The sequence below is a fragment of the Canis aureus genome, chromosome 38 (assembly GCF_053574225.1).
Source record: "Canis aureus isolate CA01 chromosome 38, VMU_Caureus_v.1.0, whole genome shotgun sequence".
Classification (NCBI taxonomy): domain Eukaryota; kingdom Metazoa; phylum Chordata; class Mammalia; order Carnivora; family Canidae; genus Canis; species Canis aureus.
Window position 1 is genome coordinate 22076245 of NC_135648.1, and position 26224 is coordinate 22102468.

General features: G+C 42.5%; 1 protein-coding gene across 2 annotated transcripts; it reads left to right on the forward strand.

The window, feature by feature from the left end:
- Positions 1-30: 30 nt before the first annotated feature.
- Positions 31-26224, forward strand: LEMD1 (LEM domain containing 1). Of its 2 annotated transcripts, XM_077886884.1 has the most exons (7): positions 31-170; positions 1549-1668; positions 2286-2408; positions 5007-5077; positions 12466-12546; positions 24575-24651; positions 25613-26224. In XM_077886884.1, exons 2-7 carry the CDS (start codon positions 1587-1589, stop codon positions 25809-25811), a joined length of 633 nt encoding a protein of 210 aa, XP_077743010.1. In that variant the 5' UTR covers positions 31-170; positions 1549-1586; the 3' UTR covers positions 25812-26224. The 2 variants fall into 2 exon arrangements, with proteins under 2 accessions (XP_077743010.1, XP_077743011.1); XM_077886885.1 differs by lacking the exon at positions 12466-12546.

Consider the following 26224-nt stretch of genomic DNA (forward strand, 5'->3'; position numbering starts at 1 on the left):
CACCTCAGTCTGTTGCTATGGGGTTTACTGATGTCACACTGTCCGTATTGTGATTACCATAATATGTAACAGGCAAAAAGGGACTAGTTGCTACTAAAACCCTTAGGTGAAACTCCCCCAGCTTTAGTAACCAATTCAACTGCGTAGACTTTAGACAACCATGTAAAGGGGTAAGTGGATTAATCATCCAGTTGGATTCCATTTGAATATTTTTCTTCCATATGTGTGTTCCCTCTAGGCAATTGTCTAGTGTCACTTGAAATTGATGAGGGTTCTTTTGGAGGTTATTCTGGGGAAGGTGGTGAAACAACAGACAGCTGTTCTCGAGAACAAATGTCACAGGATCTGTCTTAGCCAGCCTCTAATGATAATAGTACTAAAAAAAAATCTGAGGCGCATTGTCTTCTTCCTTTCTATATTAGGTTGTTTACTAGGGGCCAAGAATGGTAATTCAGCTTCCCCCACATAGAAAAGAAGGAAACTTCCATTTACTAAACCCCAACCGTGTGCCAGAATGTGATTCTGGTCCAAGTGTAGCTTTATGGAGGAAAACTGTAAAGCGACGCATTCTCCAACAACCCTGTTATACATGACAACTCACAGCTTCTTCTAGCTTGTATACAATGTTCTTTCTAATTGGACATTGATTGATCACCAATAAAGGCAAAGTCATTACTTAAAAATGGTCCAGATCCTCTTATGCTGAGCGATCGTCTTGTGGTAGTTTTCACCGCAATATTAAAAAGCCTGGAAACATGAGAGAAGTGAGGTACAATAAATAAACTCCTAAATTACAAATCTCCGTTGAAAGATTTGACAAACGCGTCTTTTTTCAAGATTTTTGTTAAGTAGGTAGTGGAGTCCTTTTGAGAGGATAAAGGGATCAAGTGAATAAACCTGATTGAACTTGAGGCTGGTATAGGGCTAGAAAGCCAATCAAGACTTGTGTAAGCCTATATAAATCAATTTATGTGCCAGAGAATGAATAGCTTTTTTTCAAATGCCAATTCAGCAATTACGAAGTCTGCTGGCGGTTAATTAAAAACTACCATCTCGTTATGTTCTGAGTTAAATTACAAGTGTGAAAACTACTAGTGTTTGCAATAACTGAATGCTCTGGACTCTCTGTACTCTCATCAAAAGGAGGGCAGGGATAAATAACTTTTATTTAACTCACTAGAAAATCTCTCTCAGCTCTTTCATATTTAATTAACTTCTTATCTTCTCAGAGTCTGAGTCTTAGAGTTCCTAAGCAGTGATAGAAATATTTGTTCATGTGTTCATTTGGTGCGGAAGACTTTTCTCACATTAGCTGTGTAGAAAAGTTAGAAATAATTCAACCCTAGAGACACTGGGGAATGTGACACCCACCCAAAGCTTTGCATCAAGACAACCTAAACCCAAGAAAGATTTATGGCAGGGAATGGTGATTTGGGGATTAGTCCTCCAAAAATGGAGAGGTGGGGTTGTAAGCACATTTGTAGACTTTTGGGAAAGTTCTTATTTGCAAGGCTACCTTAATGAATTTAATGTTTTTCTCTTTCAAAGATTCCACTGTCTGAAAGAGACCAAACCCCTATCACACCATGGTGGATGTGAAGAGTCTGAGTGATTATGAATTACAGAATGAACTTAATAAGCTTGGATTTTCACCTGGCCCAATATTACGTATGTATGCAGCAAATATTAGAGACGGGTCATTTCTCACTTACAAACTACCTGCAAAGATTTAAAATTATTTACAGTGGAAGGAACATATGCAATAAAAAAAGAAAAACCATCAAAATGGAAATAGAAAAAAAATTCTTTAAACACAGAAAACCATAAAGAGAAAAGAAGTGATAAATATACCTAGATGCTACACACAAATTACTAAGTATGGTGCCACAGAGAAAGGATTTTTTTTTTTCCCAACAAGGAAAACCCAGTTACTTTTGATTATATCACCCTGTTGCTTTTTTTTCGTTCCTAGTATATGCACTGTTAACTATTTATGTCCTTACTGTTTATACTCTCAATAGATAGGATGTGCAACTTTGTCAGTCTTACTGTCAGATGTATCCAATGCCCGCCTCCTTGGCTAACCCAAGGAGGCCTCACCTTAAGTGTTTGTGGAAGGAAAGGAATACGTTGAGTAGCTGTGGGGTGGACCTGATTGTCAAAGCCGTAATTAACCAACAATGTAAGGTGCAAGAATAAGGATCTGGGTGGTGAAATACGGCGGAGGCGGAGAGATGGCATTCACAGATGGAATACCTTACTCTGTTCTCCACATTCTTCTTCAGCTTCCACCAGAAAAGTGTATGAAAAAAAGTTAGTGCAATTGTTGGTCTCGCCTCCCTGTGCATCAACTGTGATGAATGGACCCTGCGAGCTGGACAGAGCTCAGGATGATGACGACAGTGAAGGTACCGTCAGATAGTCACTGCGCGCTTATTCATATCTTGTCTGGGATGATCTATGCAGCTTGAAATGCTATGCGGGGTGACCTGTGTAATGTCTGAATGGCCTGTTTGTCCACAAACAGCCTGGAGAATAGGCTCCTGGCCTGCAAAAGGAATCTGTGACTCCATGTCCATATTCATGTCAGTGACTCCCCTGGGCTGTGGGGAGTGGGGGGTCAATTTGCATGTCCTCTTATTAACCAGGTCCAAATCTGTGTTTGATTTCTAAAACCAGAAGTTCCTGCAGGGAATTTCCACATCTCCTTTGAGGCACCAACCTCTGCTTTACCTCTATCAATAAATTTGACAATTATTTTCTTCAGATTAAATGTTTTCAAATCCGTTCAGAAAGATGAGCCAAACTGTACCTCTCTGAACTCCTCTATGCCTCCTGCCCTCCTGGCTCCATGGGAGCTGACCACAACTGGTCTCCTCTGGGCCCCAGGGTAGTTGCAGAGCTGGGGTCTCTGGGATCCGGGAGCTTCTGGTCCAATGGCCTCTGCCCCCTTTATATACACCATTCTCCTGTACAAAGTGGGCTTGAAGATTCCTGCAATCCATCCCAAGGCTGTTTCATTAAATAAATTTTTATTAGGAGTCCTCTATGAGTCACAGTAAAATAACAGGAATTACCATGCATTGATAGTCACCAATGCATTTCCTGCCTAATGTGCAATATCTCATTTAACCCTCACAACACTTTTAGCTGAAGTTCAGAGAGGTCAAGTGACTGGTCCAACATCCAATAGCTAGGAAGCGGGCCCAGAATGTGTCCAGAATGTGCTATGAAGAGCAAGGTCCATTGTCTCTGTCACCACTACATGGCCAACTCCTTGCACAGTACCAGGCATGGAGCGGGAATTCAGGATATGTTTATTGAAAGAAGGTGCCAAAACTGAGATTTGAACCCAGGTCTAGTTCTCATAATTGTGCTCTTCCCATCACATGTCTTAAACTTTTCTCACAATTTCTGTGAGGATGAACACATTAACTTTCTGCCTCTGTTTGACCTGCAAAAAAAAAAAAAAAAAGACAAAAATGGCAATTTCATACAGTTCAAGTGAATAGTTCAACAAATAAGATAAGTGCCTAGGGCCCTCTGAAAAATCCCCCGTGGTGCCTGGTATTGGAGGGTAGTACAAGTTCTGAGAGCTTTCCCTAAGTCACGCATGGCCGACCTCATTTGAAAGAGCAGCAGGGCTGGGGATGGACCCTACCATCCCCTAAGACCAGACCCTTTCTGGTTGGGGGCTATCTATCTTCAGAGTCCTGTCCCAGACCTGGACTGCATGTGATCCCATGTGATCAGGGACTAGACCAGTCCTCTGATGAAATGAAGTGCCAGGTTGGAAGATTCGAGAGACGAAGGTTTATGTACGTACTGCTCACAGCTGCCCAGGACTGCGAGTCAAAGCTGTACAGCCAAGCTGTTGTGGTCACAGGTCGAGTCCTCCCACTTCCCAGCACGTAGCCCTCCAGAGGGGAAGTTATACCCAGGCTGGGAGAAAATGGGCCCTTCAGTTTGTAAGCTTTGCCATTGCTTTACAGACTGTGTCCCCCTGATGTTAGCTCATTCAGGTCAGAGGTGGAAGCTCTGGTTCAGTCGCTGCCTTGTAGTGCAATTCTGCGGTGTCAGTGGATGGTGGTTAGGTCAAGTAGGAAAGGACAGCTTTCTCTGGGTCAGGTCTGAATCATCAGACATTTGAATCTGCTCAGTGGAGGAGCCTCCTAGACCCTGGTGCCATTAGAATGAAGGGATTGCCATAGAACTGATAAGGTCCTGGGGAGATCCAGTGCTGAGCATTTCACAGAAACACCTGGTCCTGGAGTGGGGTCGTGATGGGGACCGTGTGGCCAGGGCCAGTTCAGACCCAAGGCTAAGCTTTAGGTTATTCAGACAATGGGTAGGTTTGATTTTTCTCATTTTCACTCATTGTTTTGGCACCAACTGGACATAGCTTTAATGATTGAACCTCTTTTCAAGCTTCCCAAGTATTTTTGAATCAGAGAGCTCATTTAAAATCCCCTCCTAACATCTCTGCTGAATGTGCAACAGCGCATGATTGCTCCAAGTTTATCAAAATGCTTCTCCACAGGCTGAAGCCAAGGGCTGATGAGCAACCACCTCTCTTGTCCTTGGCATTTGCCTGATTTTAAAGCCTTTTAGCGCAACTCTGGCCTTCCCTCCTCTGGGGGCTTCTTCAGACACAGAAGGAGAAAATCCTCCTGCCCTATCTTGACATTCAGAGGTGCTTGAGGCTTGCGGCTGGTGCAAAGGGGCAAGGACCAGGCTGAAAACAGCCTCCCAGAGGAGCAGCCAGCTTGGGCTCAGCGATGTATTTCTTTCAGAGCCATACCAATACAACAGTCCTCCTGTCGGGGAGCCCTCACAGGTCCCCAGAGGTAGGCCTCAGTACATTGCACAAAGGCCACTGCAGAGATGCCCTCACAAAATTCTTCTGCCCCGCAATGGGGAGAAGTGCCCCCCAAGATTGGTGATGACTTCCTTTTCTAGCTCTTACGTTCTCATGGCCTATTTTCCTTTTGTTTTCCATGATCCAGAGCTTAATGTCACTATCATTTTGAAAGGAAATATCATTCTCTCATCAGAAAAAAACAAGGCACTCAAAAAAGTATGTACAATTCTAATGCATGAATACTTTTACCCATAATATATTAAATATAGGAAATAGTGCTCCTCCTGTGTATTTTTTTTCCTCCTGTGTATTAAGAAAGGAACTAGCAAGTCACTACATTCTGTTCTAGGGGTAAAATCCTAGTTTAAAGCAGCTAATTTTAATGCAGGTTTCTGTTTTGTGGAGCTATTTCCACATTCTGGTCATGACCCAGAGTAACAGGGTCCTCCCAGCCAGCCCTGAAATTGCAGCTACCCCCCAGATGCCATTCCCTTCCCATTTCCCCGAACCAGGGTTTGCATCATAGGGAGCACTGAGCAGTGGAGAATGAACAGCAGCTCCTGTTTCCTTTGTTTTCCCCGACCCTGAGTCCTGGCTTCCACCCTCACTGCCATGTTGAAGCAAGTGGCCAAGTGTGTGAGGGTCACAGGTTTTGCCGTGAGGCCTCGCTGGCTGAGAGACACTGTCCTTCCCCGTGCTTAGTGCTGGGGCTTTGGGGGAAGTCACTTAACAGACGTAAACTCCTACTGCAACTTAGTAGCAGTACCTACCTTACAGGGTGGCTGCCAGGTGAAAGGCCACCAAGGGAAAGCTCTAGAATGAGGCACATTAGTTCACGTCAACCCCAGGGATTTTTTCTCAGCCTTCTGACCACTGTCCCTCTGTATTTAGAGATGCCTGGGTCTCCTTCCATGGCAACAATACTGTCCTCGCTCAGTTCCTGGTTCTGCACCTCTCACGGTTTTCACTCTGACTCTGTCTTTTGGCTCCTGTGTGAGAGCTGTCTCCAGCCCCAACTCCTGCTCTGCATCATTTCCATTGCCTGCCCCATTCCCTTTACCTCATGTCATCTTCCCACACTGAATCCTCCACATGGGCCCCCTCCCCTGAGGCAGAGGCCTATACATCCAGCCACCTTCTGGAAAGCTCTTTCCTTTTCCTTGTCTTCCCTTCCTCCCCTCCTTCCTGCCATAGCACACAGGGTTACTTATAATGGTGAACATTTCTTAGATTGCCTAAGGGTGTTTATCCTTCTCCCCATGGCAGTCTCTACCTCCCAGCTCCTCACACAGAGGACCTCTAGGACCACGCTCATTTTTGCTTACCCCAAACCTGCCATTTGTGGCTTCTGTTTCCCTTGATGGTTTCACCATTTTCCCACTGCCCCGGCTCATGGCCTCACAAATAAAGAGTTGCCAATGGATTTGAATTATGATTTTTAAAAATCCATTGCTTCTTTCTGCTATCCTAGCTTGCACCCATATCACTTTTTTTTTTTTTTTTTTTAAAGTAGGCTCCACACTGGATAACATGGAGCTTGAACTCAGGACCCTGAGATCAAAGACCTGAGCTGAGGTCATGTCTCACCCTTAACCGACTGAGCCACCCAGGAGCCCCCATATAAGTCTTTATTTTTTTTACTGGAATGATTGTAATATCCTCCTGACCAACCTCCACCTCTAACCTTTCCCAATTCCAGTTCAGATGTACAAGCAGAGTTTGAGTCGCATCATTCCTCTGCCTGGAAACAAGGTGCAAACTTAGCACACACCACGAAGAGACTCCCTCATCATCCTAGAAATTTCTTTCCTGGTTTCCCTCTTCTCTCATTTCCTTCCCTGTGTCTTTGCCTCAGTGGTTCCTTATGCCTGGAGTTCTTTTCCTCCCGCCCTCCCTCCCGCAGCCCATTTCTCTTCTGGTTAAAATCCTCTGATTATTTAAGGACTGACTCCAGGGCCATGCCTGTGCATCCCCTTCAGTAGCTGTCATAGGCTCTTGCACAGAGCAGGAGCCCAGAGCTCACCTCATCAAACCACCAAACAGCTCTAGCAACAAACAGGTTAGTTTGCCAATATGGTCTAGTATTTCAACTACTCACTGAGTTTCAAGAAATGAAAAGGAAACCCCAAGTACGCGGTCCTGTAGTAGACTGTAGCTTTAGCTTCCCATTTGAACACAATTCAAATCTGATGAAGTAATTCTGATATCTTATAAAATTTTCTAAAGGAATTTAAAAAATCTTCCAAAGGGCTAATCAAAGGAATCCTCTCCCATTCAGAAAGCCTCATTTTGGCAGAACACCTCTTTGTCTAGTTCCTGCAGACACAGAAGGGGAGAAGAAGCAACCTGAGTATTTAAAATGTATGGGGTGGGACCGATGCCCTTCAGTCTTTGCTTTACATAAACCTGAAATAAAACCACATCAATATTTTGAATTGGCAATAGAATTAAATAGAAAGTTTGTGATGGCCTGAAATGGTTTGATCTGAAGGATTTATATAAGCCATTCTGATTCTCAGAAGGGCCTCAAGACATCTGTTCAACTTTAAATTCTGAAGTAAATGTAAATAAGCATTTAAATTTCCATGTAAAAGGTGCTAAAAGGGGTGTTTAGGAGACACTTGTCTAACACCATAGACTTTAATTACCTAAGAGCAGTGGTGTGTACCTAACTGTCCTCTGAGTACCTGGAGAGGCAGTATTTACATTTCTTTGAAACACCAAGGAACACCCATTTCCCTCTTATCCTAGTAGGGTTTCCAGTGAAATACAGACCACTTTGAGATTTGGATTACATCTATTTCTGGACGCTTTCTCATCCTGCTATGTGTGTCTTTTATCAGATCACATATGCAGCCCACTGCTTTGGAGATTAAGGCCACTTAGAAAGTCAAGCCAATATTTTTTTTTTAATTGGGGATTTATTTTTCATCAGATGGACTCCAGGCACAGCATGTGCTTCCAGTGATGAAGTAGGCAGGAAAGCCAATGTGTGTATCTCAGGCTCAAAGTCCCTTCTACCAAAGAGGGGGAAATGGGACTTGGGGAAGCAAAATGATCTGCAATGTCAGGTTGCATAGAGTGACCTCTGAGTAAGGCAAGGCGATCATGTCATTTACACCCCTAACAGGATGTTTTTGAGAATGAAAGGGGACACTCCTGGAAGGGATGCTGGAATCAAACAGGACTGTCTGGCAAACCAGGGCATCTGGGCACCCTGGGCTGTAGAGTGGTTCTGGGGTGGAGGTGTTTGCACGTGCACTCCTGTCTGCACAGGGCTTCCGGCCGTGGGAGCTGTGTGCTCCTGAGTGCTCCTGAGTGCTCCCGGCCCTTTTGGTGTCTCCTTGTTCCCTCCCAGAACATACATGCTCCTCTCTGCCAGAAGCCCGGGCAACTCGCTCATCTCGCCACCTAGTCTACACATTCCGCTAGGAGCTCCTAAAAGTGTGTTCTGTGGGTCTGAGCCTAGCAATCTGCTCCTTCAATCTGCCCCAACTCCCACCCTCTGCCTAAGAGCTTTTGCTGATTCAGGTTGTAAACCTTTGAGGGTGGGCAGCCGGGTGGCTCAGCGGTTTAGGGCCACCTTCAGCCCAGGACCTGATCCTGGAGACCTGGGATCGAGTCCCACATCGGGCTCCCTGCATGGAGCCTGTCTCTCTCTCTTGCTCTCTTTCTCTTTCTCTCTCTCTCTGTGTCTCTTATGAATAAATAAATAAAATCTCTCTAAAAAAAGAAATAAACCTTAGAGGGTGAAAACCTGCAGCTTTGAATCCTCTGCACTGAATTCAGTGCCAGGTGTATGGAGGGAGTTACAGTCATTCAGTCTTTGTTGGTGGAACTGAAGGGAGCCGTTGTCATATATCATGCAGATGACCGCCCCCCCCCCCCCCCCCCCGACTTCTTATTCTGTACCATCTCTTTTGTCTCTTAGACATACCTTACCCTATTCTCCCAAGAGACAATGCTTAGGGCACAGCGAATTGATGACCACCCAGGGAATGGTTGCAACAGAGCTTCTACCTCGGGTCTCAGCCTGTGAGCTCACAACTGTTTTATCTCTACTGGGCATTGTTCTAGACCTTTTTTTTTTAAGAAAATAGATGCGAAAGGAGTCCTAGTTCCTGCCCTGAAGAAATTTAAAAAGGAAGTCTGGAAACAAAGAGAATAGATGTATCAAAAATATGGACTCTAGAGCCAGGCTGCCTAGGTTCAAATCCCAGCTCTGCCACGACTTGGACAAGACACTTGACCTCTCCATGTTTTAGTTTCCTATCTACAAATCAGGATAATAATGGGCCTGACATCACAGATCATTTGGAGGATTAAGTTAAAAAACATGCAAGACGGAGTAGTGATGGCATGTCATAAGGGCCGTACGAGTACAATACGAACTACTATCATCAATACTATCACGTAAAAAAGCATGATACTTAGTTATCTACAAAACAAAGCAAAAATACTTAGTGAAAAATAATACGATGGCAACTGAATCTTCAGTATTGAACTCCTAAGTACTGCAGAGGATTTATCAGCGTGCCCACAAGTATATGTCTATAATTAAATAAACAGATATAATTAAAGACTCTTCTCTGTAAGTGCTATGTGTTGAAGGAGGCAGACCAGCCTTTAAAAAGAAAAAACATCATATATGACTGCCTACTATATAGGACTCCTTCTTAATCTTATGCTAAATCCTTCCCCTGCCTTTTGAAACATTGAAAAAATAATTTATTTTGAAATAACCTCAAACTTAGGGACAGTGGTAAGATTAGCATAAAGAACTCCCAGGGATCCCTGTGTGGCTCAGCGGTTAAGCACCTGCCTTCAGCCCAGGGCGTGATCCTGGAGACCCAGAACCGAATCCCACATCGGGCTCCTTGCATGGAGCCTGCTTCTCCCTCTGGTTCTCTCTCTCCCTGTGTCTCTCATGAATAAATAAATAAAATCTTTAAAAAAAAATAAAGAACTCCCATATTACTTTTCACCCAGATTATCCAGCGGTTAGCTTTTACCACATTTGCTCTGCGTGTGTGTGTGTGTGTGTGTGTGTGTGTGTGTGCCCCCACACGCACCCTATCATTGTATCTTTGAACCAATTGAGGGCCAACTATAGACAGGAAGTCCCCCAGCTCCCCTGCATGTCTTCTGTCTACCCCCACAGGACACTTTCCTCCATAACTACCATGTGATGATCCAAATAAGGACATTCACATTGATTCAGTGCTACTGCCTAATATTCAGACCCCATTCAAATTTCACCAATTGTCCCCAAAATGTCTTTCTGCTCTCTGGTCCACAACCAATCCAGGAATGCACTTGGCCTCTCCCGCAGCCTTCTTTGGTCTGAAGCAGTGGTGCCTCCATCTTTCCCTGTCATTCATGTCCTTGACTATTTAAAAAAGTACAGGCTTTCATTTTGTAGGGTGATTTTTCCTTTTGACTATTCATAGAGGCCTTGAATTCTGGGCAGAAATTTCTCAGACACAGTGCTATGCTCTTCTCAGAGCATCACACCAGGGAACAATGTCATCCTGTTCCACTGGTGGTGATGGTAACCTAAATCACCTGGAAAAGTTGGTGTCTGTCAGATTTCTCCATAAAACCATCACTTTTCCTTTTGTAACTGAATGATATTTCGTAGGGAATTATTCTGAAATGATACCAACATAGTGTTCCTCATCAAGCCTCATCCATTAGCCCAAGCACCCACGGATGACTGATGGATTCCACTTCCATTATGACAGTGGCCCATTAAGATTTTTTTATATCTAAGGGTACCTGGCTCAGTTGGTAGGGCATGTGACTCTAGATCTCGGGGTTGTGAGTTCAAGCCCCACACTGGGCAGAGAGATTACTTAAAAAATAAATAAAAAGATTTTCTATTTTATTCTTCTTTATTAGTTGACATTCTACTGTAAGGAAGATCTCCCTTTCCCATTTATTCATTCGTTCATATGTGTTAGCGTGGACTTACTGATTCTTTATGATTCAGGAGATTGTATTCATTGATATTATTTTAATGCACAAATTGTTCCAGATTTGGCCAGTAGGAGCTCCTTCAGAATGGATAGTGTGTCCTTTTAACATGTCCTCATTACTCCTTAGGGATTTTCTTAACTTCTGACCCAAGATGTTTCAGCCCCTTCTTGTGCTTTACCTGCCGCAGGAGCATTGGTTTCTTTTATTGGAGATTTGGAAACCAAAGTCAAGGCCTTTAGGGAGCTCATTGCTGCTGGGCAGTCATTGCTTCCAAGGCCCTTTCAATGAATAGAGCTAAAAAATAAACGTCGGTATATGTACACATACGCATAGATGTCTGTAACTATTTTTATCTCTTTCTCTCTATATATGAAGTTAAAAGCCATGAGTCCATGTTCATCTCCATCTCCAGCCCAATATTTCAGTGTTCCTCCTAACCTTTCCCCTTCCTGTGACACTGAGAAACCTGGCTTCCATTATCTTCAGTATATGTACATTTTTGCTCAATTTTTAAATTTTTCTCACTGTAACCAATCTCCCATCGTAATAGCCACCACCTCTTCTGCATAAGCCCCATCACCTCCTCCTTGGCCACTGGACATGCCAACCCCTCCATGTGGCCGTCCCCTCATTGTCTCTCATCCTTGGACACAGGGCATGCTAATGCCTTCATGCTGGCTCCTCTCCTACCGCTCCCATTCTTCAACCACCAGGCACCCCAGTACCCCCTCCATACACGCAGCCTTCTGCACTCCATCTCTTTGGCCTCTGGGCATGCTGACACTCTGCCCCATTTCCAGTACAGGAGACACTGACAACCCAGGGGAGGGAAGGAAGGGAAGGAAAGCTTCATGTCTCTTTTTCCCTTCCAATTCTGAGATCGGTTTCCATATCTGCCAAAACTTTTTTAATTTTTATTTATTTATTTATTTATTTATTTATTTATTTATTTATTTATTTATTTTTATGATAGTCACACACACAGAGAGAGAGAGAGAGAGAGGCAGAGACACAGGCAGAGGGAGAAGCAGGCTCCATGCACCGGGAGCCTGACGTGGGATTCGATCCCAGGTCTCCAGGATCACGCCCTGGGCCAAAGGCAGGCGCCAAACCGCTGTGCCACCCAGGGATCCCCATATCTGCCAAAACTTAATAGGGTTTCACTCTCCTATTATTGCTGATAAGATACCCTGTACACCTAATATTAGCATCTGCATTGCCTACCCCAAGTGCTGCCATCGGAAGGCCCAAGGTGCCAAGGGAATATATATTAAAGGACTACTTAAGTGTGCAGTTTGAGTTGAGTTGTGCTTAGGAGACCTGATGTTAAACATCGCTATAATAGTTTCTTAATCAATTGAAAAACATCCTTATTCCCAGTAGGAGTTGTATATTCCACTTGGGTCAAAGTGAAGAGTAAATTACATATTCTATAACTACTTAATAAGCCCTCTGTTCTTACCTGTAACATGTGCTAATGGGAGCTAAATGCTGTCTTTACAAGGAATATAATTTAACATTCTCCCTATAAAAATACTGACTTCCTGGTAGATGTGCTTAAATATGCTTAATAATCAATGTATCTTTATCTTATTGACTACTTGCTGATTCTTTCTGTGTAATAGAACCCAGTTTTTGAAATACAAGAGCAGCAGGAAGAGATAATGAAATCAAACTCTGATTATAGTGATAACATGATAATAAAGGTAAACTTATTTTCATAGAACTGAATTATGAGCAGTGGTGTTCTCTTTCTATAGGAAAATATGAATTTATTTAGAAAATTCAGCTTCTCTTTTTCACCTCCAAATATAACCATACTGGACTTCAGCTAATTTATCATTTGCATTATGGGTATATAGCTATATGTACCCATTTTAGGGAGAGGAGGTTCCCATTGTACCTCCCATGTGAGAGCCCCAGATTATGTTAGTATGTTGGGATTTGCTCAGGTTTCATAAGCACCAGGCAATATTCGTCTTCATGAGCCCAGGCTTGATTTATTGTAATTACTGACCACGGAATTCCCTATTTCAAAGGCATCTTGAAGGAGGCTGTATGGCTTATTTTACAGATGAGGAAACCGACCGAGAGGGATTATGACTCGCCCAAGACCACACAGATAGGTTGCAGAAAAATAGGGAGTGGACTTCCCAGTCTTCTAATTTCCATTCTACTGCCCTTTCCATTAGATCAGGCTGCCAAAAGGGGAGGAAAAGCAACCAGGCACCTGAGCAGTGAAACAGCTCCTCCCAGTGTCTCTCCCTGGTATCGCAGAAGGACTCCTGGACATCTGTTCTCCCATGGAAGCCAAGGCTTCTTTTTGATGATTGCTTTGTAGTTGGAGCCCACATGAGTCACTCTTTGGTGACCCTTCCACTCACACGTAAAAGCCCTGGTACAGAGCCCAGCGCGGTTCAAATGGGCTGATATAAATGCAGGAGGGTACCTGGAATTTGCCCAAGGGGATGGAAAAAAATTCAAACCTGAAAATATTTTTTGACGACTTATGATAATATATCTTATGCATCTAAAAAGGTATAAAGAATTCCACAATAAGCAGTTAGATTCCCACCCCAGAGATTAAAAAAAATAAATCAATTCCATTGGAGACCAATGTAGACTTCCCTGATCATATTCCCATTCCTTCCTTTCCCCCAAGGTAAACACTATCCTGAATTTTCTTTTCATTCTTTTCCTTTCCTTTATAGTATCCACAAGCTTTAGTTTCTCCTGATTTTAGATTTTATTTAAATGACATCACCATGGGGTGCCTGGGTGGTTCAGGTGATTACACATCCCACTCTTGATTTTTAGCTAGGGTCGTGATCTCTGGGTCGTGAGATTGAGCCCTGCATCAGGTTCTATACAGGGCATGGAGTCTGCTTGGGATTCTCTCTCTCCCTCTCTCCCTCTGCCCCTCCTCCAGCTAAATAAATAAATAATAAATAAATAAATAATAAATAAAATCATGTAAGTAATCTTCTATAACTTCCCTTTATCATTCAGCATTATGCCATGCGTTTCTCCCAATATTTTTGTGCTGGTTCATTCATTTGCATGGCTATATAATTATTGCAAAAATATATTGATCCATTCCTTATTTATTGGACATTTGTATTCTTTCCAAGTTTTTCTAATATGAACAATGCTGCTACAAACATCGTGGTATGTGACCCATTGCATACATGTGCAATAATTTTTTTCTGTTTGAGTGAATACACCTAGGAGTGGAATTGCTAGAAAATCAAGGATACAGACCTCTTCCACGTTAGATATCATGTTAAACTGCCCTACAAAGTGACTGAACCATCTGACAGTCCTACCAGCAGTATAAAGAGCTCCATCACAATCTTCTTCAAAATTTAGTATTGCCATACTTAATGTTTGTCCAAGTAGTAAGTATAAGGTTGTATTTCATTATAATAATTTGCTTATAAGGGTGAGCATCTTCTTATATGTTTGTTGGTCATTTGTGTTTTCTCATCTGTGAAGTGCTGGTTCATGTCTTTTGCCCATTTTTTCTATTAGGTTATCTTTTTCTTGTTAACTTACAGGATCTCTTTATATATTTTGGATACTAATCCTTTGTTGGTCATAAGTTCAGTACATATCTTCTAGTAGTCTGGGCTTTTTTTTAATAGCAGTTTTGGGTTCACAGCAAAATTGAGAGGAAGGTGCAGAGATTTCTTATCTATTCCCTGCCCCCACACATGCATAATCTCCCCCATTACCATCCCGCAGTGGGCCTATCTTTTCACTCTTTCCTTGATGCCTTTAAAAAATAGTAATGAGGGTGCCTGGGTGTTCATTCGGTTAGGTATCTGCCTTTGGCTGGGGTCATGATCCCAGGGTCTCGATATCAAGCCCCGCAGTGGGCTCCCTGCTCCATGAGGAGTCTGCTTATCACTTGGCCTCTGCCTCTCCCAGCTCATTCTCTCTCTCTCTCTCTCTCTCTAATAAATCAATAAAATCTTTTTAAAAAAATTCTGCTAAGATTAAATTCACATACAATTTACTCTTTTAAAATGCATGATTCACTGGCATTTAGGACATTCAGAGTGCCAGAAAACCACCACGTCTATCTAGTTTCAAAACATTTTCAGTACCTCAAAATAAAACTCAGTATTCATTAAGCAGTTAGTCCTCAAACCCTTCTTGACAACAACTAATCTCCTTTCTGTTTCAGTGGATCTACCTCTTCTGGATATTTCATATAAATGGAACATTCAGGATGTGATACTTTGTGACTGGCTCCTTTCACCCAGCTGACTGTTTGCAAGCTTCACCCACATCACAGCATGTATTTGTACTAGTGCTTGAGTGAATAACATTCCATTGTATGCATAGACCACAGTTTGCTTATTCATTCATTTGCTGCTGAACATTTAGATTGTTTCCACCTCTTGCATATTGGGAAAAGTAATACTGTAAAAAATTCAAGGACAAGTATTCCAATACCTGTTTTCAGTTCTTTCAGATATATACTTGGGAGTGGAATGGCTGGATGATACGGTATTTCGGTGTTTGACATTTTTAGTAATGGCTAACCCATTTTCCACAATAACTGCAGCATTGTACATTCACACTAGTGTCCAAGGGATCCGGTATTACCATACCTTGACAACACTTGTCGTTCTACACCAACTTGGTCTTAGTAACCATCTTGGAAGATGTGAAATGGTATCTCAGCGTGGTTTTAATTTGCATTTTCCTAATGACTAATGATACTGAGCATCTTTTCATGATTTACTGGCCATTTGTATATCTTCTTTGAGGAAATGTCTAACCCAGCCCTTTGTCCATTTTTTAACTGGGTTGCTTGTCTTTCTATTGTTGAGTTGTAAGAGTCTTATATATTCTGAAAGCTACACTGTTATCATATAAGATTTGCAATTTTTTTTTTCATTCTGTGGATTGCCTTTTCACTTCCTTGGTGATGTCTCTTGATGCACAAAGGTCTTGAGAAGTTTGATTATGATGTATATTTGGCATGGATTTCCTTGCATTTGTCCTGTTTGGAATTCACTCAGTTTCTTCAATCTGTTCATTTATGTCTTTTGCCAAATTTGGGGAATTTTCAGCCATTGTTTCTTCAAATATCTTTTTCAGCCTGACCTCATTCTCGTCTCCTTTAGGGACTCTGATGACACAAATGTTAGATCTTCTATTGTAATTCCCCAAGACTCTGTTTATCTGTATTTTATGCTTCTCCTCCACCTCCATTTTCTCTCTGTGCTTTGTTGTGGGTGATTTATACAGTTCTATCTTCAAGTAGATTGATTCTTTCCTCTGTGTTTCCTATTCTTCTGTCAAGCCCATCTAGTGAGTTTTTACTTTGATGGTTGGATATGTTTTTTTCACTTCTCAACTTACACAGGGCCCTTCTGTATATATTCTACTTCTCTGCAAAGTTAATAATTTTTTCATTTGTTACATACCTTTTTGTATTGTTCCTTGAAGCATTTGATGATGGCTGCTTTAAAATCCTCGTCAGATAATTCCAACATTTGTGTTATCTCAGTTTATTGACATTTATGAGACTCTGGATCTTATCTATCTATTTATTTATTTATTTATTTATTTATTTATTTATTTATTTATATTTGAGAGACAGAGAAAGAGCATGAGTAGTGGAAAGGGAGAAGCCGACTCCTCACTGAGCTAGGAGCCTGATGCGGGGGGGCTTGATCCCAGGACCCAGAGATCATGACCTGAGCTGAAGGCAGACACTTAACCAACTGAGCCACCCAAGGGCTCCTCTGGATCTTATTTAATTTTGCTTTTGCTTAAGCAGGCCTCCTCAGACTCCACACTAGTGCTTTCTCTTTGCTGTCAAGTGGGGCTAGAAGTCCAGGTCCCCCACTGGTCCGCTATCACCACCCTGGTCTGTGCACCCTGTGGGCTCCCAAGTAGCCTCCACTGGTGACCACACCTGGGGGTGGTAGTCCAGGCTTCCCCTGCACCCGGGCCGGTGGGCATAGGGTAGGCTGTCTGGCCAGAGTAGAGTAGCTACTGTCAAAAAGTCTTCTTCTTTTTTTTTCTTTTTAAAGATTTTATTTATTTATTCATGAGAGACACATAGAGAGAGAGGCAGAGGAAGAGGCAGAGGGAGAGCAGGCTCCATGCAGGGAGCCCGACATGGGACTCGATCCTGGGTCTCCAGGATCAGGCCCTGGGTCTAAGGCAGCACTAAACCGCTGAGCCCCCCGGGCTGCCCCAAAAAAGCCTTCTGTCTCACTTGGCTGCCACCTTCTCCTTTCCCATCTTTTGACTTTTCTGGGGGCTTTTTTCATTTGCACCCGTTCCCATTTTCAGGTTGCTAGCTTGTCCAGGACTCCCATCTGGGATGTGCGAGGTCAAAAGAAGACCCAAGGCACTCACCATGTGTCATTCCTCGGGTGCCCAGGTCCCTCATCCCTCTGCTGCTTACCACCTTGCAGCGTCGTCTTCTGTCTGCTTGATATATATACTGTCCAGGTTTTGGAGCAATACTCAGCAGGATTGCGAGAAGCATATCTATCCCGTCTTGTTCCCAGTCCCATTTTTGAAGTCTGTCCTTTGGATCTGCAGCGTTAGCCCTTGCCATATGTCAGATTTCCATAATACACGAATGTTTTGAAATGTCCCCAGGATTTGTTTTATTCAGGTATAGTAAGTTGACAGACGTGGAGACTACTATTGAAAGAATTCATGGCATCCAGCACCATGTGGGGGAACTACAGAGTCAGGCAGGGGGCGAGAGTGAGGAGAAAGTATGGGCATCCCACTTTATTGTGGGTTTTGCAGGAAGAAATTGGTCAGGCAAGGTAAGCATTTTAGGATTGGCTCATTTGAACAATTCCAATGAGCTCCAGGCTACAGGGGTGGTTGCTAGTTGGCCAATCTGGCCCTAGGCTGAATTACAGCAGGGGAAATATTGACTCGGTATGGTAGAGACAAAGGAGGTAGTTGGGGATATGGATTTGGGGTTAGTTGACTTGCCTCTGAAAGGCTTGCTCATGTGCATTCTCTCTAGGACTAGCAAGGCTCCAAGATGTCAAAGCATCATAAACCAGAAAACAAGAGCCATGATTGATATGACGGGGTCTCTACTCTGATCAGTTTGTCCAGCCTATGCCCAGAGCAGAATGTTGTAATTACCAGAGCAAGTCCCCATCCTCCTTGTTGTTTTAAAGTAATGTCTCAATTTTACTTGTCCTTTTGTCCTTCCACATAAATTTTTGAATAAGCTTATCGAGTTCCATGAAAAATTCAGATAGGAATTTTGATTGAAATTTTATTGACTTTAAGAATTAATTTGGAAAGAGCTAAATCTTTATTCTGTTGAGTCTTCCTGTTCATGTTCTTTACATTAATTTAAATTTTCTTGTCCTTCAGTAAGATTTTATAATATTTTCAGTGTAGGTCATGTTCATTTTTTGTTAGCTTTAGTAGGTGGCTGTGTTAGGTTTTTAATTTTTGTTCTTATCGGGAACAGTATCTTTTAAAAAATCTGTTTAAAAGGTTTGTTGCTAGTATAGAGAAACACAATTGACTTTTTCATATTGACCTTATAACAGTGACTCTTGCGACGCCTGGGTGGCTCAGCAGTTGAGCTTCCACCTTCTTTTTTTTTTTTAAGATTTTATTTATTTATTCATGAGAGACACACAGAGGCAGAGACACAGGCAGAGGGAGAAGCAGGCTCCCTGTGGGGAGGCCGATGCAGGACTCTATCCCAGGACCCCGGGATCATGACCTGAGCCGAAAGCAGACACTCTAGACACCTGGGTGGCTCAGTGGTTGAGCGCCTGCCTTCGGCTCAGGACATGATCCCAGGGTCCTGGGATCAAGTCGTGCATCAGGGTCCCCGCAGGGAGCCTGCTTCTCCCTCTGCCTGTGTCTCTGCCTCTCTGTTTCTTGTAATGGATGAATAAAATCTTTTTTTTGGATGAATAAAATCTTTAAAAAAAAATAATAATAATAATAATTTTTCTGTAAATTTTTTAGTCCAGTTTGTATACTTTTCATTTTTTCTGTTTTGTTTTGTTTTGTTTTGTTTTGTTTTGTTTCACTGGACTAAGACCCCTATATTACAGTATTAAGTAAGAGTGATAATAAGACTTCTTCCCTTGGTTCTGATTTTAAAAGGAATTCATTTAGCATTTTACCTTTAAGTATGATTTTTGGTATAGGTGTTGGAAGACACTTTTTGTCAAGTTAAAGACGTTCCCATTCTATTCCTGGTTTGCTAGAGGATTCTCTTTATTTTATATATTTTTTAAGATTTTTATTTATTTATTCATGAGACACACAGAGAGGCAGAGACACAGCCAGAGGGAGAAGCAGGCTCCATGCAAGGAGCCGGATATGGGACTCGATCCCAGGACCCCGGGATCATGACATGTGCCAAAGGCAGATGCTCAACCACTGAGCTACCCAGGCGCCCCAAAGATTCCCTTTAACACACACACACACACACACACACACACACACAGAAATGGTGATGATCTTCAACCTTTCCTTTGTTAATGTGGTAGAGATTATTTTAGAAGGCTTTTAATTAATTCAAAATCATAACTTAGGTTAACAGAGCACAATGTTGAAAATGAGAGCTTTATTAAATCAAGGATGAGGTAAAAACAATGAAGTAAGAGTCTGAAATTACTGTAGAATCTTTTATTAACTGAATCCTTTTTAGTCAATAAAGGGATTTGAAGTTAATTCAATTTTAAAGAGATCTAAATCAAAAGGTTTTTCCTGCCTGGGAGCAGGTTCACAACTACCAGTTTGTCCAGCCATTGGTAAAAGAATATCTGGTTCTGTAATATAAGCTGCTATTTGAAAAACTGCATCCACCAAATAGAGTGATTAGGAAAGTGTAACACATTGCAGTTAGGAGAGGATTTTGTCCTCTCCCCCAGGAACAGCATTGCCTCCTGCCTCCCCAGAGGCCAACAGTAAGAAATCCTAGGAGAGTAAGAGAAAGGAGTGGGGCAGAAGTCAGACAGCAGGGCACACAGGCCACCGCACAGCCTGGCACCGCTGCTCTGATTGCCTGCAACTGCAGGTGTCAGGCTGTGACATCTCTGGCTAGGTTTGGGTTGACCTTGTAAAACATACACCTTGTGGAAATGCAAACAAACGTATTTCCTCGTGCACAAAAATGAATGGCTTTAGTCAAGGTGGATCATTTTCAAAAACCAAATACATTTTTTTGATGAGTAATGATTGAATGAGAAAACAAAATGATTCTTACTCGTCTGGTTCTGGATATAGCCCAAGGTTTTGTAGTTCACTGTAATACAATAGGACATAGTATCTCACACACGCTCCATTTTTGGATTCAATGGATATAATAAGTAGGCCAGAATTAGCACAAAATTAGTCTACCTAGAGAAATCTTGGGAAAAAAAAAAACAACTCATCTCAAATATTTAAGAAGAGATCAGATGGCTACAAGTGTTACTCCCACAGGAAATTAATTAATGATTTGATCATTTATTAATGACTGAAAACCGTTTTTAAGATTTTTCTTAAAGATTTTGTTTATTTGAGAAAGAGGGAGAGAGAGAGAATGAGAGAGAGAGAGCATGCGTACAAGCAGGGGGAGGGGCAGAGGAAGAGGGAGAAGCAAACTCCCCACTGAGCAGGGAGCCTGATGTGGGGCTTGATCCCAGGACCCCGGGATCATGACCTGAGCCAAAGCCAGATGCTTAACTTACTGAGCCACCCAGGTGCCCTAGAAATATGTTTTCACTATATTTTTCATGATGAGTTTCCCCAATAGAAATATTACAAGACAAAAATACAGGTCACTGGAGCCAGAAAATGGGGGTTTTAAGTCGTAATTGTGCCTTTTCTGATAGCATAACCTGCACAGATAGTTTTACTCCCATTAAACCTCTATTTTTGGGACTCCCTGGTGGCTCAGCGGTTTAGTGTCTGCCTTTGGCCCAGGGCCTGATCCTGGAGTCCCAGGATCAAGTCCCACATCAGGCTCCCTGCATGGAGCCTGCTTCTCCCTCTGCCTGTGTCTCTGCCTCTGTGTGTGTGTGTGTGTGTGTGTGTGTGTGTCTCATGAATAAATAAATAGAAATCTTTTAAAAAATAATAAAATAAAAGTTAAAAAAAATAAAATAAACCTCTATTTTCTCATCTAGAAAATGGTTACTACAGAGCTGTTAGAAAGATTACATGGATCCGGGGCATGTTGAATGCCCAAGACAACAGACACTCAGAACTCGGTATTTCTAATTCTCTTCTAGTTAAAGCTGCATTATCCACCCTCTGCAGGACAGCAGGGTGATCAAGAGCAGGGACTCTGAGACTACACTACCTGGTTTGGATTCTGGCTCCACCATCTCACCTGCTGTGTGACCAAGGGCACGTGACTTAAACTCTCCAAGCCTCAGTTTTTGTCATCTGTGAATTAGGCGTAAAAAAAGCACCTTGCTCATAGGGTGGTATCAAGAATTAAATGAGTTGATGTAAAATGCCTAGAGTGGTGCCTGGAAATACTATATAAGTGTCAGCTAGGATAGTATTAACACACTCATTGTTTACTGCATTAGCATATCTCAGAATTATTATGACTACAGCTGTGATCAAAATATGTGGATGGGTGTCATTATCTGACTTGAATGCCAGCGGTGTAGTGAGGAGGGTGGGGAAGCAGAGGCGGCCACATATCCCTCCCACCCCCAGCCGTGAATGCTTTGAAACAGCCAGCTTTGCAGATTCTAGCTCTAGCTAGGAATAGGGAGAAAGGAGCATTATGCTCCCCCATGGGTGCAATTCTTTTTTTTTTTTTTAAGATTTTTTATTTATTTATTCATAGAGACAGAGAGAGAGAGAGAAGCAGAGACACAGGCAGAGGGAGAAGCAGGCATCATACAGAGAGCCTGATGTGGGACTCGATCCAGGGTCTCCAGGATCACACCCTGGGCTGCAGGCGGCCCTAAACCGCTGCGCCACCAGGGCTGCCCCCATGGGTGCAATTCACCCCCACTAAGCCATTGCTTTAATGAACACCAATATTTTTTAGTTCCATTGTAAATGGTGTTTATAATGAAAACCATATTTAACAACTTTAAGGGAATTTTTTTAATGAAAAATGAATCAACTACAAACATGCCACCTGACAACAAAAACTGATTTCATTGTTTATATTTCTCCCTAGATCCTGTTTGTGTGTGTGTGGTATGAGTTTAGCCAGTTGCCACCACTGTGTACATGCAATTTCATGCTGTTTACTGTGATCGATAACCCTTTCCCCAACCTTATAATTATTATTGATGGCTGCACAGTCAAGTTGATAGGCCATGATTACTCTTTTTTTGAAAATCTAAATGTCCACATTTTACATGCTGTAGGAGAACTTTACATGTGGATGATAGTAAAGGAAAGAAATTCTGAAAGAAAAGGCAATCAGAGACCTAAACCTTATGGCAAGAGAGAAGAGAAGGGAGGGAGCATTTGATTGCCTAAGAGCTGTGAAATCCTATAATTTGATTTTGCAAAAGAATTCTACCCCAAATGTTTTATTTAACAGACCTATTTTTACATTTAAGAGAATTAAAAAGAATTTGCATGTGACGGGTACGTGGAGGCTCATTATACTGTTGTCTACTTTTGTATATGCTTGAAACTTTCTGTAATTAAAAAGGTTGAAAAAAAGAATGTGCTTATAAAAGATTTTAACTACGCCCTTGAAAATAGTTTGAAGGGGATCCCTGGGTGGCTCAGCGGTTTGGAGCCTGCCTTCAGCCCAGGGCACGATCCTGGAGTCCTGGGATCAAGTCCTGTGTCGGGCTTCCGGCATGGAGCCTGCTTCTCCCTCTGCCTGTGTCTCTGCCTCTCTCTCTCTCTTTCTCTATGTCTATCATGAATACATAAATAAATAAATCTTAAAAAAAAAAGAAAATAGTTTGAAGCATCTCTCAGTAAGCAAACCACCAGTAGCCCACATGGCATCTTGGTGGGAATTTTCCAGAGTCCCCCTCTTCCAGGAAATCGTAGAGGTATGTAATCTGTGACCTCTGCTCTGGGCACAGTGCTTCCTTGGATGGCACCTTGTGCTGTGCACAGCTTCCCACCATCAGCAGAGGCCCTGCTCGGGTATCACTAAAACACTGTTAAGAACATCTTCTTTAAGAAGGCAAGGCCGTAGCTGCTTTGACGCCCATGGCCTATATTGGGAAGCGGGTGACCAGCCTTAAATGACGGTACACCAGGCCATGCCCTCCTCACCCACCGTGGGCTGACATCATCAGACCTGCCGACACAATACACCCAGCCTGGACACTGCAGACATTTGAGGATGCTGAGGCCTGAATCATAAACACAAATGGACAATCAAGGAAAACCAGATGCGGGAGGAAAAACAGCAACACACAATTCATAATAATGACTATGGTCATAATCTTTATTGCTAGCATTCACTGAATGCTGACTATGTGCCAGGAGATCTTTTAATCGTTTTTCATGTGTTAAGTCACTTAATCTTTACAACTCTATTTCATGGGGAGAAACCAAGGCATAGAGAGCTATCCTTTTTTTTACTATATTGGAAATATAACCACACAAAAGAAAGTTTTGGGAAAAGAAAATAAAACGTGATTGGTCCAGATTTCTATCCCTCTTATGAGATGACATTTTCATTTTCAGAAATTACTTTCTTGTTTTTGTCCATAGCCAACTTGCTTTTTATTTTAATTTTATTTTTTAAAAGATTTATTTATTGGGCAGCCCCGGTGGCGCAGCGGTTTGGCGCCGCCTGCAGCCTGGGGTGTGATCCTGGAGACCCAGGATCGAGACCCACATCGGGCTTCCTGCACGGAGCCTGCTTCTCCCTCCACCTGTGTCTGCCTCTCTCTTCGCTCTCTCTGAATGAATAAATAAATCTTTAAAAAAAAAAAAAAGATTTATTTATTTATTTATTTATTTATTTATTTATTTGAGAGAGAGCGAGCTTGCAGGGGTGGGAGGAGAGGGAGAGGGATAGAGAGAATCTTTTTTTTTTTTTTTTGGATAGAGAGAATCTTAAGCAGATTCCTTGCTCAGCACAGAGCCCCCTATGGGGCTCAATCTTACAACCCTGAGGTCATGGCCTGAGCTGAAACCAAGAGTCAGTCGTTCAACTGACGGAGCCACCAGGTGCAACTTTTTTTTTTTTAAGATTTTATTGATTTATTCCTGAGAGACACAGAGAAAGAGAGAGAGGCAGAGACACAGGCAGAGGGAGAAGCAGGCTCCATGCAGGAAGCCGGATGTGGGACTCGATCCCGGGTCTCCAGGATCAGGCCCTGGGCCGAAGGCAGATGCTCAACCTCTAAGCCACCTAGACGTCCCGCCAACTTGTTTTTTAAAATATCTTTATTCTTTGTAAATGATGCCTGGTCATAAAAAAAAATTAAAAAAAAACCCTCAAATAAGAGCAAAACAGAGAGTTGATATTTAAGACCAGAATGCTACTCACATCATGTGACCCTAGCTACCAATGTGCCTATTGTTAATGTATGAGTCACTGAAGTAAAATATTACTCCATGGCACTTGAACATTTTTGCTAATTATGAGTAAAGGAAGCTTAAAGTTTGTGTTATGAGGTGGCTAAATACCTAATGTACCAAAAACTTCCATATCAACCCTCAGATTATATGATTTTTTCTAGAATAAAAAAAATAATAAAGTCTTTTGTACAAGACATTGGAAAAATAAATTCTTCTTGATATTTTCTTTCTGTTCATTAGAGACTCGAGGCTTCCAACACTAACCCAGAAGCCCTAGATATCTACTACCTGGCTTATAAGCATCCTGAGGGAATAAGGTAATGCTTTTCCTAGCATATGAGAGGATGTTGTTGTCTTATATAATTCCTGGGGAAATTTTTGTTATTCAGATTTCTGTGAAGGGCTTACGGCTGAAAAGAATCTGTTGAGAAAGAAGTTTGTTTTTTTTTTTTTAAAGATTGTATTTATTTATTCATGAGAGACAGAGAGAGAGAGAAGCAGAAATATAGGCAGAAGGAGAAGCAGGCTCCATGCAGGGAGCCCAATGTGGGACTATCGCAGGACTCCAGGATCAGGCCTGAGCCAAGACAGACACCCAACCCCTGAGCCGCCCAGGTGTCCCATGGAGACATTTATTCCTATGTGTGTCCTGGGAAATAGGGAAAGAGGGGGGAAAAAAGGGAAAAGGTAGTTGATAAAAGAGCTCAAGACAGACCATTTTATTTGTTGTTCAGAAAGTAAAGTCTCCTGGAAAGTTCGGTAACTTCTGAATAAAGTTAGGCAGATTTCCAGGATTAGACAAGTGGGTACATAAAAGTCTCCCTAAGAGAGTTCAGAAAGTACCACCTTTTAAACCAACATTAGCAGATTTTAAAAGCACTTCTCATCTCACCCCTGAAGGGCACTCCTTAGTCACATTGGTGAAGAGAGGAAGGAGAGGCTGTGTGTACTGGTATCCCCTATCCACCTGCACCCATTCCCAATGGGGATCAAAGTTTCTGCAGCTCCCTGAATCAGACCTTGGGCCAGCATTGAAAGATGCTATGCAAGTGGGTGGTAATACTAAATAAATGCTTTTTTTGGGTTTTAGGGATCTCATATCCCTGTGATACCTCATTAATCTCACTTGTCGAAATCAGCATAAATTTTAAACAAGTAGAGGGCTGTTCCCTAAAAGCCCCACCATGGTTGCTCCCCGGGGGTGAAGGGTCACATTCTTTAAGGAGGTGCTTGAGTCATCGCTGTACACAACCCTAAGAGCCACTAATGTTTTCACAGGTTTCCTAACAGAGCATCAAACACCAGATTCGAAGGATGGAGTTGCATCAGAGAAACAGACTACTGCCCGGTGAACAGGAGTGTTGAGTTCGGGAACCTAGAAATTCTTCCAGTGGGCCTGAAGCTTGCTGTGTTTGGCATCTTCATCATTGTGATATTTGTCTACATAACAGTGGAAAAGGAGCCGTTCTTTGGCTAAGTGCTTTAGGAACAGAGCAATGAGTGAGCACCTGAGCATGCCTCTAAGCCGTCCTGCTGCAGGGAAGGACAGAAAGGCTGCTTGAAAAAGGGATGCCCAGCCCCATAGCCAGGTAGCTTTCCTCTCTGCTGCTCTCACAAAACCCTACCCAGGCTCATGATTTCAAAGCCAATGGGGCCTTACATACTGTCTAGTTCACCACTTATGTTTCGAGATAAGGGAACAGGCCAGGGAGGTTGAAGGAAATGCCAAAAGTCACAATGAACTGAATCCAGAATCCAAGGTGCAAAGAAACAAGGTAAAGAAGCAGACACTCTCATCAAAGAGCTTGAGGATAAGGAATTCCCCACATGACGGCATGCTGGCCATCATTAAAAGCGCTGCCACATCTGAAGCATACTTCGAAAAGAAAA